Source organism: Lontra canadensis, unplaced genomic scaffold (genome assembly GCF_010015895.1).
Source record: "Lontra canadensis isolate GAN:19392208 unplaced genomic scaffold, GSC_riverotter_1.0 scaffold45, whole genome shotgun sequence".
NCBI lineage: Eukaryota > Metazoa > Chordata > Mammalia > Carnivora > Mustelidae > Lontra > Lontra canadensis.
Window position 1 is genome coordinate 13,419,333 of NW_022631039.1, and position 13,446 is coordinate 13,432,778.

General features: G+C 49.9%; 1 protein-coding gene across 2 annotated transcripts in view; it reads left to right on the forward strand.

The window, feature by feature from the left end:
• Positions 1-13,446, forward strand: part of GNA12 (G protein subunit alpha 12) — a 97,384-nt gene that overhangs the window by 42,132 nt on the left and 41,806 nt on the right. For both annotated transcript variants that reach the window (XM_032872779.1, XM_032872780.1), the window contains exon 2: positions 1,595-1,810. In XM_032872779.1, coding sequence (XP_032728670.1) covers positions 1,595-1,810 — 216 coding nt within the window. The remainder of the gene's footprint in view (positions 1-1,594; positions 1,811-13,446) is intronic.

Consider the following 13,446-nt stretch of genomic DNA (forward strand, 5'->3'; position numbering starts at 1 on the left):
TTGTCTTTACCTTGCCGTACTGACAAGAACTACCATTACCATGTCAATTGGTGCTGCTTAGAATGGCCAGCCTTGTCTTGCTCCCAGTTTCGGAGGAAAGGATTTAGATGTAGGTTTTTGTCAGTGTTCATGAAGTTTTGGGAAGTTCTCCTCTATTTCTAGTTTTCTGGGCATTTTTATCATGAATGAGTGTTAATATTGTTGAATTCCTAGGTCTTTCTGTCTAGCTAGATTCTGAGTTTCTGGAGATCAGACTCTGCTTCATAAGCATTTTGCTTGCCCGCAGTGCTAGCTTGTGCTTTTCCCAGAGTAAGCATTGAATGCATGTTTGTGGATCAGTACAGATGGACCTGGTTACCAGCGGCAGATGCGGGTGGGCCCTAAGGAAGAAACTCACAGAAACGCCTCTCACCAGCAGTCCCGATCTGCCAGGCCTGGAGGAGAGATCCTACCTATTCTTTTTGGTCCCTGTTACATTCAACTTGGTGGTTCCAGGCAGAAACAGAGGTCTTAGGCACCAAACTGATGCAGCAGGAGAGATAGTAAGAAGGCAGAACTGAGGAGTCCGCTCTGACCCAAGTGTTGGAAGTGAAACTTTTTAGGGTAGCCGCCAACTAAAAACCACTGAGTTGTACACTTTAAATGGGGGAATTGTATGTTGTATGACTTATATCCAATAAAGCTGTTATTATTTTTTTTTTTTTTAAAGCAAGTGCCAAGTGGGCAGTGAGCATCCTGGGGTTCTCTGTGCCAGGGGGTGAGTTACTGTTCCCAGTTGTTCGGGGTCCCGCCAGACCACTCTGAGCCCGTGAAGGCTTTTCCAGACAGGCTCCCTGCTGCTCTTGGCCCAACACAGTATCCACTGGGTCCCCTCGAACTCAGAAACTGGCTTATTACTACAGTACTGCTCATTCAGAAGCCCTAGCCTAAGAATGATGAACTGGACCTTATTCCCAGGGAGCCTGTCCCCTGAAGCCCAGACGCCTCTGCTCCTGTACTTAAGGCGGTTCTCCATCCCCTCGGCCCCAACTGCAAGGTCAGAAAAGGGCTGGAAATACTTATCTTTTAACAGTGAGGAACTAAGGAAATGATGAAAACAGTGGGTGCCTGGGTGGCTCAGTTGGTGGAGCGTCTGCCTTCTGCTTGGGTCATGATCCCAAGGTCCTGGGGTTGAGTCTGCTCAGCAGGGAGTCGTCTTCTCTCTCTTGCTCTGCAGCTCCCCTCAACTCCTGCTCTCTCATTCATGTTCTCTCTCAAAACAAATAAGTCTTAATAATGAAAACAGTTTCTCCTCATCACTAGCAGTGGTGGCATTAAATCGAGGATCTGTCCCCCCCACCCTAGCTCCTATATTAGTGCCAGGGGCAGGCCGCTCGGCTCGTGGTCCATTTCGGTTTTGTCCTGTCTCCCGACTGCTGGCCACTCTTGAAGCTGAAAGAGGCACTGTGTCCCCCTAGTATCGAGGAGTAAACCAAGGGACAGGTCCTGGTGGGGGCCTGGGAGTTTCCTACTTGAGGACAGTCGATGCCCACGCGGAGGCTCTCTGTGGTGCTCTCGTCACAGTTAAACCCTTTCTGTGTCTTTCCTCTCGCAGGGCTCACGGGTTCTTGTCGATGCGCGAGACAAGCTTGGCATTCCATGGCAGTATTCGGAGAATGAGAAGCACGGCATGTTCCTCCTGGCCTTCGAGAACAAGGCGGGGCTGCCGGTGGAGCCCGCCACCTTCCAGCTGTACGTCCCGGCGCTCAGTGCTCTCTGGAGGGACTCCGGCATCAGGGAGGCTTTCAGCCGGAGGAGCGAGTTCCAGCTGGTGAGTGCGCAGGCCTCCGGGCGGCATGGTCTCATGGTCGCGTTGCACGCGGCTGCTTGGACCTTCAGCAGAAGTTCCTTGAAGACCGTCGAGGTCCCAGCATACATTTTCCTGGCCTTAGTCACCACATTCCTTAGTCTCCAGCCCATGACCATCCTCCATCTTTTCTTGGTTTCTGTGACCTCGACACCTAGAGAGCACTGGTCACTTACTTTGTGGAGTGTCCCTGTTTGGGTTTGTCTAGTATTTCCTCATCGTTAGGATGAGATGATGCATTTTTGGGCAAGAAAACCGCAGAAGGGATGATGTGTGCCCTCAGAGCGTCCTTTCAGGGGTTCAGCTCCCGGTGACGTGAGCCTGCAGTGCTCAGGGAAGGCCGTGCTTGCCAGGGTGTCTGCTGGAAAGTTCCTGTCACTCTCGTTACCATTAAATATTGGGAGACAATGCAGATACCCTGTTTCTCTCAAGCTTATGCCCACTCATTTTACTGGCGGATCTTACAGGTGACATTCTTAGAACGCTTTCTCCTCTTCGCAGTCTTTTTCAAGTTTACTTTAAAAATTAAGGTGGAAGAGTCAAAAGAACAAGAGGGTGGTTGTCACGGAAAGGAAACCTTAATCTTCTAAAAGGCAGGAGTATCAGAAACAACCAGGGAATACGATATCTCGGTGTGAACTTGGGGTCAAAGTCTTTCTCCCTGTAAACTGGCATGTTCTGGGAGAGAAGGTGGAAATCGCTACCACCAATCGAGAATTTACCAAAGAAGCCAGTGTAAACATCCAGAGCCAATTATTTACAATTCGTGTTGAAGAAGCGTTCGGCCTGGGAGGGTGGTATGCTTGGGCAGTTTTGCCAGACTTCTGTCTGCTTGTTCCATTGCATGCAGTGTCCTCGAGCTGGAAGGGACCTCCCGGCTGAGTAGGTCAAGGTCTCGTGTGGGTACAGACAGGGAAGTAAGCCGGAGAGGCTATGGTTTGCTGTGGGCCGTGTCTTCTTAGTTATCGCTATAAGGAACTTGGGCCTCAGAAGCCAGTCTGCTTTTCCTCCATTCATTCATTCATCCAACATTTATGGAGCACCTTCTGTGTGCTGGACACTCCAGTGCGCTGGGGTACAGCTGTGATAAGACCAACCATGAGCCTGTCCCCGAGATCTTTTAATCTAGACTTAACCTTGGCCTGGGGTTCAAGTAAAGCTGCCGGAAGGTGGGTATCGATCTTTCTGTTTCCATCTTGTGGGCCCCCCCCACCAGCCGGTCTTTCAGAAGACTCGGTACCTGGGAAGTGCATGGTTCCAGGGAGCTGTGTGTCCTTTAGGACTGTCCTAAAGCAGGGGCCACAGTGACCGTGGGTTTGGTTCATCGGGTAGTAGGTACATGTGTGTTTGTTACTCTCATACTTTGTGCTTTTCTGTATGCTTTATTTTAAAAAATTAGAGCCTTTTCTTAAAATAACCCTTCCTAGTCCTCACAGCCGAGGCATGGGGTTACTGCCAGCCGTGAGGGGTGTGAGCGTTGTCATATAGCACGATCAGCCCTCTCTTCCCCGTCTGCAGTGCACCCCTGGCCTCTCCTCTCTGTGGATCTTCCACTTTGTGTCAGAACCTTTCTAGTGTGATGCTTCATCAGCTTGTTTTTGCTTTTTGTCTCCTCCCCGGGTGACAAGCCTTTGATGGTCTCTCAGTGGAGAAATCCAGTAGCTTTGAGAATTGCTGTCAGCCAGGTGTTAGATTTTTTTTCCTGTTCCCTCTGCCCTCTTGGTTTTACTTGCCGTTCCAGGCAGAGGCAGAAACAAAAAGGGGAAGAAGAAAGCCCAAGTCTGATGACGGCCTTGTGAGGGCCCTTTCTCCTTGGCGGTGGGTAGGGTGGGTGTGCAGGGCGGGGACTTCTCCCGCTCCAGAGAGGACACAGCTGTGCCCTTCTGTGTGTTCATGGATGTCGACTGCCATTCAGACACAGAATTCAATACAGCCCCACAGCTCAGGAAAAAGGAAGATGACCCGTACCATGTTGGACCTTAGCTTTCGAATAAATAAGACCTAGCGAGACGCTAAACCAAGAAGTTTTTCTCATAGTCGCAATGAATGTAAATATTATCTACTTCTATGACCTTTTTCTAATAAAAGAAAATTTTGGATTTTTAAACGTGTCTTGCAAATTACGAACTAATTAATCTGCTTGTAATACCAGATAGGGATATTATTTCCACAGTTTGTCTGCTTTCTATTATACCTTTGAATTTAGGGTCTCGTTCCTCAGAATGGTACGGCATTTGTGTGCCTGCTGTCTTCGGGGCGTAACTCCTGCAGCGACAGGGCCCATGGGCTCGCACGTTGTCGTCCTCCTCGCTGGGCTGCGGCCGGCGTGCTTTCCCCCTTTCTGCGTGCCAGGTCCTGTGCCGAAGGCGAGTCCCATTCATTCTGAAAGCAGGTGTGCAAACAAGTGATAGCAGTAAACTGCTACAAGCAATATACTTGAGGAATATAGAGTCTACATTAGGGAGTCTACAAAGGGAGAAAATGGGCAATTCTAATGTGGCAGTTAGTGGTCAGGGGAGAGCTTTTTTCAAGGAGACTTGTAAAGATGAGATAGAATGAACCACTGGGGACGTTGGCAGAGAGATGGGAGAGGGGGCGCTGCGGACGACGGGCGGGGCCACGAGGGCAGCAGGAAGCTGCTCTGGGCCTTCCATAACTCTGCCCCCTTCTCTGGGCTCGGGCCATCTGGGTCTAGCTTCCCTGCTAGCTTTACCGCTACCAGGCGGGGTGGGGGCTGGTCTTTTGCACACCTCTTTGTTCTATAGTTAATTTTCCTCTTCACCTTCACCGTTGGACGCCCCCAGTGCCCCAGACATACCGGGTGAGCAGTGAGGGAAATCACGGGGTGCTGATCTCCCCGAATGGGTGGAGCCGGTTGCGGCTTCTCACAGCATGCTCTCCAGAGTGTGGCCCACCCGCTGCGTTTAGGGCTTGGTGGGGCTCCAGATCCGGTGTGTCCTCTGCTGGTGCCTCCTGTTGGAGTCCTCACGTGCCTTCCCGTGGCATTTGTGCAGAGCTGGGGCCACCGCTCAGGAGGTGTGCCTCACACACGGGACAGGCCACGTGGATTGTAACTCACTTCTCACAGCCGTTCAGCGCATATTTCCAAGTGGCAGGGCCTTGTGCCTTCCTGAGACTGGCTGCCTTCTCTGGCTTTGGAAGATGGGACTCAAGGCTCAGTTCAGAGGAGCACGTTTATGTGGACTGCACGGGGTTTCTTGATTTCTGGGAATCAGGCGATTGTGCTTATGACACAGAATGATTTTTGTTTCCTGTCACGTTGCAAGGAACTGAGTCCCCGTAACCTTCCTGGAGGTTGCTCGGAAAGGTTGGGGTTCAGGCTGCTTTAGATGTGGCAGACGGTGTTCATCATGGTTCTGTGTGTGGATGCTGCCTCCTTAGAAGACACTGAGTGTGATGTTTTCAGAGTGAAAGTGACCCTGTGGCTTAGGGAATAGCACGATGGCTCTGAAAGAAGCCCTGGGACTGCCGGCCCGGTGCCTGGCATGAGGTCCCCGTGCATCAGACTCAGTTTGGTGGTGCCTGGGGCTTCCGAATTACTCCGAGTTGATCGCACAGCTCTGCCAGGCACGGTCTGTGGGGGCTTCGCCTGGCTACCTGCTCCTCCTGTCCCTCACCCCTGGGATGTGGGCTTCTTGAGGCTTAGGAACAGGGCTTACAAGTTCTTAGGCTTGGAATGCCTCTTCCCTAAAGCTCCGGGGTAAAGTAGTGCCCCAAATTCTCCTTCACATTCCTGAAACAAACATCAGTTACATCATTTGAGGAAAGAATGAACCGGTCCCTTTTCAAAAGGCTGAATGCCGCAGGTTCACGTTCCTCAGCTCTCTTAGTGAGCTTCTGGGACTCGAGAGGGCGAGAGTGAAGATAAAGCAATTTGTAGCTAGTCACTTTCCGTGGCTTTCCCTGAGTGCACAGGAGTCAGAGGGTCTGCTCCCCAGCAGTCCAGTTACCTGCAGCCAGCCCCATCCTTCTAGGGACAGATGTCCTCCGTGGTGGCCTGGCTGGTGCTCTCAGCCACGCAGGCAGCACTCCCTGGAAGCTGGTGGGTTAGGAGTAAGACTTGAGGTCGCAGCGTGCCTGGCAGGTGACAGGTTATGTCTGTAGGCTGTCTGGGGAGAACGCAGGCGTTTTCCACTGTGTTTGGCTGGGTCTCTGCCCACCCAAGTGCCGCCCGGACACCTGCCGCGCCCCATCTTCTCTCTGCTCTCAGGATACCCTGTGGTCGTGATTTTTTTAAAATGCTGTCATCGGAGGTTTTAGACGAAAGGGAGACAAGAAAACCCCCAGCAGTGCAGTGAACATTTGCCTGTAGCTTACGATGTTTCCTGTAGTGCAATTTGGGGCGTTTTAGACTATCTTTCTGCTTTCAGACGATGCTGGTGCTCCTGGGCGTCTGCTGCTCCTGCGACATTTGGTGGCACATGGCAGAAAACCCCACATGGGAGGGACTGTTTTTTTTTTTCCCCTTCTCTGGTGAAGAAGTTCCGGGACAGCCAGTCCAGGGATGGGAGGGCGGGCCTCTGTCCAGGCCCTTCCCAGTGTCCTATTGTGGGGCTCCTTTCCCTGGCTTGCGCCCCAGCCAGAGAACAGGAGTGGGTGTGGAGGAGCGGCCGGCCTCTTCCTTCTAGGGCAACTTCCTAGGAGTCTCGCCAGGCTGATCGTTGTGAATCTCATCTTGGAGCTGAGTCCTCTGGCCACACCTGCAGGGGCGGCTGCTGCCTGTGGGCCCTCCCAGCCTGGTATTCCTGAGCCAGAAGCACAGAACCCCAGGCCGGACTGGCAGCCAGCTGCCTCTGCCCAGTCCCTTTGGGACCTTTCTGCCTCTGAGTTGATTGGGGGCAGCGGTTAGTGCTCTGTATGGAGCCCCAGGGAGCGGGGAGTTGGGTCTCTAAGTTACTGGAACTCTCCTTTGTTGAGTAAGGAGCCGGTCATAAGAGCACATAACAGAACACTGAAGTATCCTGTACGGACTAATGCAGACACCTCACAACTGTGCTTGCCATCCTGTGTGTCCTTCTGAATTCTGTGGAATTCATTCCTGCTGCAAATATTTGTGGAGCAGCCGCCCTGTGTCCTGGGGAAAAAGCAGCAAACAAACAACGCAAGGAGCTGACTTTCTGATAAGAGGAGCCAGTCGCTAAACCAGCAGGCATGTGTTGCGTATGTTAGAGGAAAGCATCAGGGAGCTGGGAGATTGTGGGGAGGGGGAGCATGCTTGGATAAACAGGGTGATCACAGGGCGGGGGTTCTGTGCTCCCTGCCATCACGGTAATTGTGTTGAGCGTATGGCCCCCGAGCCAGGCTGCATATTCTACTATGCATGGTCTGGTGCAGCCTTGGGACTCTGTTCTGAGTCTTGCTCTTAAAATGACTGGACACGTCTGCCCCAACCCCTCCACCTCCCCACAGGCTATTGACCAGTGCTGATAACCTGGGTGCTCAGCACAAGTCCACAGTGGAAGTGATGTGCAGAGCACGGCAGAGACACCCGGGCCACTTTGTTGAAGACTCTGTGTCTGTACTGGGAGCCCAGACTCCTGTAGCTTCCCCCCAAGTGGCACTTGAGAACCCTGAAGGAGGTGGGAGAGCAGGACTTGTAGGTGTCAGGGGAAGGGGGAAGTGTCCTAGCTGGGAGAGTGACCAGTGCAAAGGCCCTGAGGTGGGGTCAAGCCTGTGTTCCAGAGCCCAGTGAGCAGGTAGAGTAAGAGGGGACGAGTTCCCAGGAGCAGAGTGATATCTTTGGTTTGATTTACATTTTAACACGATTGCTTTGGCCCCTGTTTCGAGAATAGAAACAGGGAGGCCTGTTTGGAGGCTTTTACAGTAATCTAGGTGACATAGTGGGGGTTCGGACCAGCGTGATCATGGTGGAGGCAATGAGAAGTGGTCAGGTCTGTGTCATAGAACTAGAGGGGAATTTGGAGGTCCTCTGGTCTCACTGCCCATCCAGCTTAAGGATTCCCTCAGCATCAGCCCTGCGGCTCATACTGAGCCCAGTATTTTATTTTAGATGTTAAATCAAGGACACTGTTGGAAAGTCCGTTTCTCTTTGCAAGTTACTTCTGGGCCACCTGTGTGTCTGGAACGGCCTCTGGAGCCTACGGAATTAAACCCGGCGTTCATGGTATCTGTGTCCAAACGCATCCTGCCGTCCGTGCTCGCTGCCAGGGACATGCATCAGGCTGCACGTCCCCATCTTTCTGTGGAGGTCAGTCACCCTTCATTTCCTCCAGGTGCCGAGAGTGAGGATCTAGGGCAGCAGAGGGCAGCTTAGAGACCTACACGCCCCCAGGGAAAGCGTCAGCCCCTCCTGTGCTGCTGGGGGAGCAGCGGAGGTCACAGGTGTCCCATTAGCATGGAATTGGTCTTTAATTAGTGAACACTGAAGTCAGCAAAGAGCCCCTCTCATGCCATGCAGCACAGGACTTCCCTGTCCCTCCGTCATCCTGTGTTTATCTCCAGCCACGCTAGTTTCATTCCTCTTAAATTTTTACCAGCTGAAAAGTGGAACAACTTCATGATTATTAGGTTTTTTTTCTTATGTGTATTAGCCATTTATAATTATTCTTTTGTGAGTTGCCGGTGGTACCCTTTACTTCCTTTCTTCTTTGGGGAACACGTTTCTGTTGATTTATACTTGTCTGTTTCTAGGTGCCTGTTTTTGTCAGACCTTTTTCTTTAACTTCTTAATTTTGATTAATTAGTGATAAATTAACTTCTTTTTTTTTTTAAAGATTTTATTTATTTGACAGACAGAGATCACAAGTAGGCAGAGGCAGGCAGAGAGAGAGGGGGAAGCAGGCTCCCCGTTGAGCAGAGAGCCCGATGCGGGGCTCGATCCCAGGACCCTGGGATCATGACCTGAGCCGAAGGCAGAGGCTTTAACCCACTGAGCCACCCAGGTGCCCCGATAAATTAACTTCTTAATTTAACTTCTTGATTTTGAGGTAATCATAAATTCGTGGAAGGTTGCAAAGATAGTACAGAGAGGTCCCTGCGTCCTTGGCCTGTTTTCCCCGTGGGTAGATCTCACAGTCTTCAATATAATAAGGAAACCATGAAATCGACAGAGGTGCAGTGTGTGTGCGTGTGTGCGTGTGTGCGCGTGTGTGCGGTTCTGTGTCGCAGGTAACCGCCCCTGGAGTCAAGACACAGAACGAAGTGCTCCCTCACCGCAGAGATCTCCCTCGTGCTGCTCCTTTTGTAGTCACACAGCTCCTTTCCTCCTCTACTGTGGCCCCTGGCAACCGCAGATTTGTTCTCATCCCTACAGTTGATCGGCATTGTATGAATGCTGTCCTACAGTGTGGGACCTTTTGAGGCTGACCTCTGTCTCAGTGTAATGCCCTTGAGATGCAGCATGTCCGTCGTGTGCCTCTTTATTTCTGGGGAGCCTTTCTGTGTGGGGGCATCACCGTGACTACAGATGCAGCCAAGGGTGCAGGTGCAGACTCCTACGGATGGAGGGACAGAGAAGGCATCATCTTTATCTCAGAAGAGCAGCTCAGAAGTGTTAGAAATTCATGGATAACTTCAGGAGAAAGTGGAGTTCTGTTTCAGGTACTAGGAGACTAGAGGTTAGTTTCACTTTGGTACCGTGTGTGTGCGTGTGTGTGCGCGCGTTTAACCTTTCAAACTGAGGTAACTTTCATAGTGTGATTCGCAGTGGGAAATGTAGCCTTCTTAAAACTAACTGTTCGTGTCAGAGGGGCTTGAAATCCTCTAACCAAATCCTCCTGTTTGCTCCTGAGATGGGTTGAGGCCTGGGAGTTGAAGCATTTTGGCTGCAGGGACACAGCTAGTGAAGGGCCTGGCAGAACTAGAGTGCAGAGAACCCCGAGTAGCTCCAGCCTTTGACGGCTGATCCGGGTCCTGATCCCGGTGCCGGGCGGGGGGTGGGGCGCCACACCGAGCTTTCCTTTTGGTGGCTCTTGCCTGAGGACACAGAAGCAGGAAACAGACTTGTGCTATTCTTGGATCGGGGGCTGGTGAGAAACTTACATGTTCTTGCTCATGATGTTGGCTTTTCCCTTTCATTTCATTAATCATGAATAGTATTATATACTTACAGACCTCTAAAATCTGCTCCTTTAGGGGGAAAAAACATGAAGTGTTAAGCATTTTAACGCAGATCCCTGTGGATAATGTTGCTGTCAAGCCCTGCCTCTGGAGGGTCTGTAAGCTGGTGCCGTCGTGGTCCGGGTGGAAATGTGATACGTGCAGGCCGACCTCGTTCCCTTGCGCTTTGCAGGTTGAGTGTTCTTTACAAATTAAAGGGTTATGTAAATAGCGGGAGCCCCAGAAGTGGAGCCTGCAGGCAGGGCTGAATTGTGGCCCTTGAGAGAATGAGGACCTGCTCCTTACGGAGGAACCGAGAACGTGGTTTCTCGAGATGGCGTTGGCTCCCGATGAAGATGCTCTGAGGGTTGTTGAAATGACACTAGAGGATTTAGAATATTGCATAAACAGAGTTAGTAAGGCAGCGGAAGGGTTGGAGTAGATCGACTCCAGTTTTGAAAGTCCCTTGGGTAAAATGCTATCCAACAGCATCACGCACATCAGGAAAACCCCTCGTGAAAGGAAGAGCCCATCAGTGCAGGAAACGTCATTGCTGTCTTATTTTGAGAACTTGGCACGGCCGTCCCAACCTTCAGCAGCCGCCACCTGATCAGTCTGCAGCCGTCGACGACAAGGCAAGACTAGGACTCCCTAAAGATTAGGACTCCCTGAAAGTTCAGGGGATGGTTAGCGTCTCGTAGCCATCAAGCATTTCTTTCTTAAGGAAGTTCTAGACATAATGCCCCCACACACTTAACAGACTACGGCGTAGCTTAAACTTAGTTTCTGTGTGTAGTGGGAAACCAAAAAATTCATTTGACCGGCTTTATTCTGCTGTGCACTTTACTGCAGTGGTCTGGAACCGAACCTGCCTCATCTCTGAGGTGTGACAGTGGTTGGAGTTAATAATGGAGTATTTTGTGTGATAACAAAGCCAGAAACCCCAAGAGAAAAGAATAATGGATTTGACTGAGTTAACATTTTTCACTTCTGTATGGCAAACATCAGCACAAAGAAAGTTAAGGGGGAAATGACAAATTGGGAAAAAATCGCAACATGTAACAAAGGTGTTTTTTAATATGTTGAGAGCGTACGAAATAATTCCAACACGAGCTCTTACTAGCCAGTACGAGCCAGTACGTGAAGACTGCAGAAGTCAAACCCGCCATCCTCACTGCTCACCTTGCAAGTGCAAATACAAAGTAACTTTTCTTTTTAAGAGTATTTTAGAGAGAGAGTGAGCACGCGTGCAGGGGAAGGGCTGGAGAAAATCTCCAGCAGACTCCTCGCTGAGAGAGGAGCCTGATGCGGGGCTCGATCTCACAACCCTGAGGTGATGACCTGAGTCGAAACCAAGAGTCAGCCGCTTCACCGACCTCCCGGGCACCCCATGAAGTAACTTCTTGTCAGTCAGACTGGTCGTGGTGGTGAAGAATTCGCTGATTGAGGTCCTGGGAAATAGGTACTGTCATCCGTAGGTGGCAGGAGAGTGAAGTGGTTCGGTTTGTCAGTGCGTGTCAAAGCAAAGAGTGTTACTTCCTCTGGCAGTAATTCATCTTCCCAGGAATTTACTCTGAAGCAGTAACTGAGATTTCTGGCTCCTAATTACCGCAGACTTGTTATCCAGAGACTTCTGCCGAAGATCACTGAAAATGCTCAATGGAATGTTGAAAACAACTTTATGAAAGCCTCTAAGTGCCAAGAAGATGGTAAAGAGTCACCAGGCCAACCGGTGAGTGTGAGACCTGCAGAGGGGAGCTGAGCCCTGGCGGCCGCTTCCCTGAGATGTCCGGTGATCTAAGCCATGAACCCGAAACTGCGCTGTTCCATAGACTTTTCAGGGTTCAAAAGGAGGTAGAGACTTAAGATTGCCAGAGTTGAGGAATCTGATAGGAAATCCCCCTGCAGTGAGCTGGGACCTCGGGGCGTAGGAGGGGGATGAACCAAAGTAAACCCCAGAATGGGGAGAATGGAGAGTACTGCCTGGCTGCTGAACCGGGGCAGGGAGGGGAGGAGAGGAAACCGTCCCGGCAGGCTCCCTTGAGGACGTGGTCCTCGGCTCTGTCAGGCAGTCCAAGAAATCCCCCAGCGCTCTGAGTTTAGTTTAAAGTGATACCATACAGGGTAGTGTGGCTGAGTACCTGGTAGAAGCAGACAGAAACCTCTCTGGGAAAGACACTTTCGTCCTAAACCTTGGATATTCCCCAGAAATGTTTTTAAGGATAGGGGTTGAGGGGAGCATCCTTAGAGATAGCCATAATCACAAGGAAACAAGACACAGTGCCTAGAACCAGAAGAAAGGACAGCAGAAGTGTTTAGGCATTGGGCTTACCGGACACAGACTTTAAAACAACTACACTTGGGCCGCCTGGGACTCCATCGGTGAAGCATCTGGCTCTTGGTCTGAGCTCAGGTCTTGATCTCAGGATTTGAGTGCAAGTCCTGTGTTGTACTCCGCGCTGGGCATGGGCCTACTAAAATAAATAAATAAATAAATAAAGTAAAACAATGATACTTAATGTGTTCAGGAAAATAAAACTTAGAAAATTTCTCCAGGAAAAAAACCTGGGAACTATCAAAAGTGACTTAATATATTTTAAAAGAACTTCTAGAATTGGCAAATACAAACACCAAAATTAAAACGCAGTGGATGTGTTAGGCAGTAGTTCGAACCCAATAAAAAGGAATATTAATAAAGTAGAAGAAATACAGGAAGCAAATTTCAAGAACGTAAAACAGAAAGACGAAGAAGGAAAATAAGAAAGCTCAGTTGAGAGGCACAGAGCCTGGCCTGAAAAGGTCTAACCTACTTTTCAGCAAGAGTTACAGAAAGAAGGCTCAGCAAAGGCGCTACCTGAAGAGCTAATGGCTGGTAAAACATCAGATCACGGTGAAGAATCCTAATGAGTCTCAAGCAAGATTAATTAAAAAAAATAAATAAAACACCTAGAACTAGACCTATCACAACAGAACTGTAGAAGCCAAGGACAGAAAAATCTTAAAAGCAGCTACAGAAAATGGTAGAGATGAACTTTCAAGGAGGGACAGTTTGGCAGTTTGCTTCCCAAGAGCTACAACAGAAACCATAAAGAGTGAATGATGCTATAGGCAGTGGTGTGTTTGAGAGAGTATAACCACTAACCTAGAATTCTGCAAAATGCAGGTAGAACAGAGACATTTTCAAACAGAGAAGGAGATTATTATCTGCTATACCTAAGACTTCACTTCAGGCCAAAGGCAAGGGATTCCAGATGGAGGGTTTGAAATATAAGAAAGAATGAAGATTAATTTATCTGTTGTTTCTTCCTTTGTTGGTCATGCTTTTGGTGTCAAATAAGAAATTGTGACCAAATGCAAAATTAGGAAGATTTATCCCTGTGCACTCTCACATTTTGACTGTTGATCCATTTTTTTAGTTAATTTTTGTATATGGAGTGAGGTAGGGATCCACGTTCGTTCTCTTGCACATTGATGTCCAGTGGTCCCTGTCGAGCATCTGCCTTTTCCCCGTCAAGTGGTCT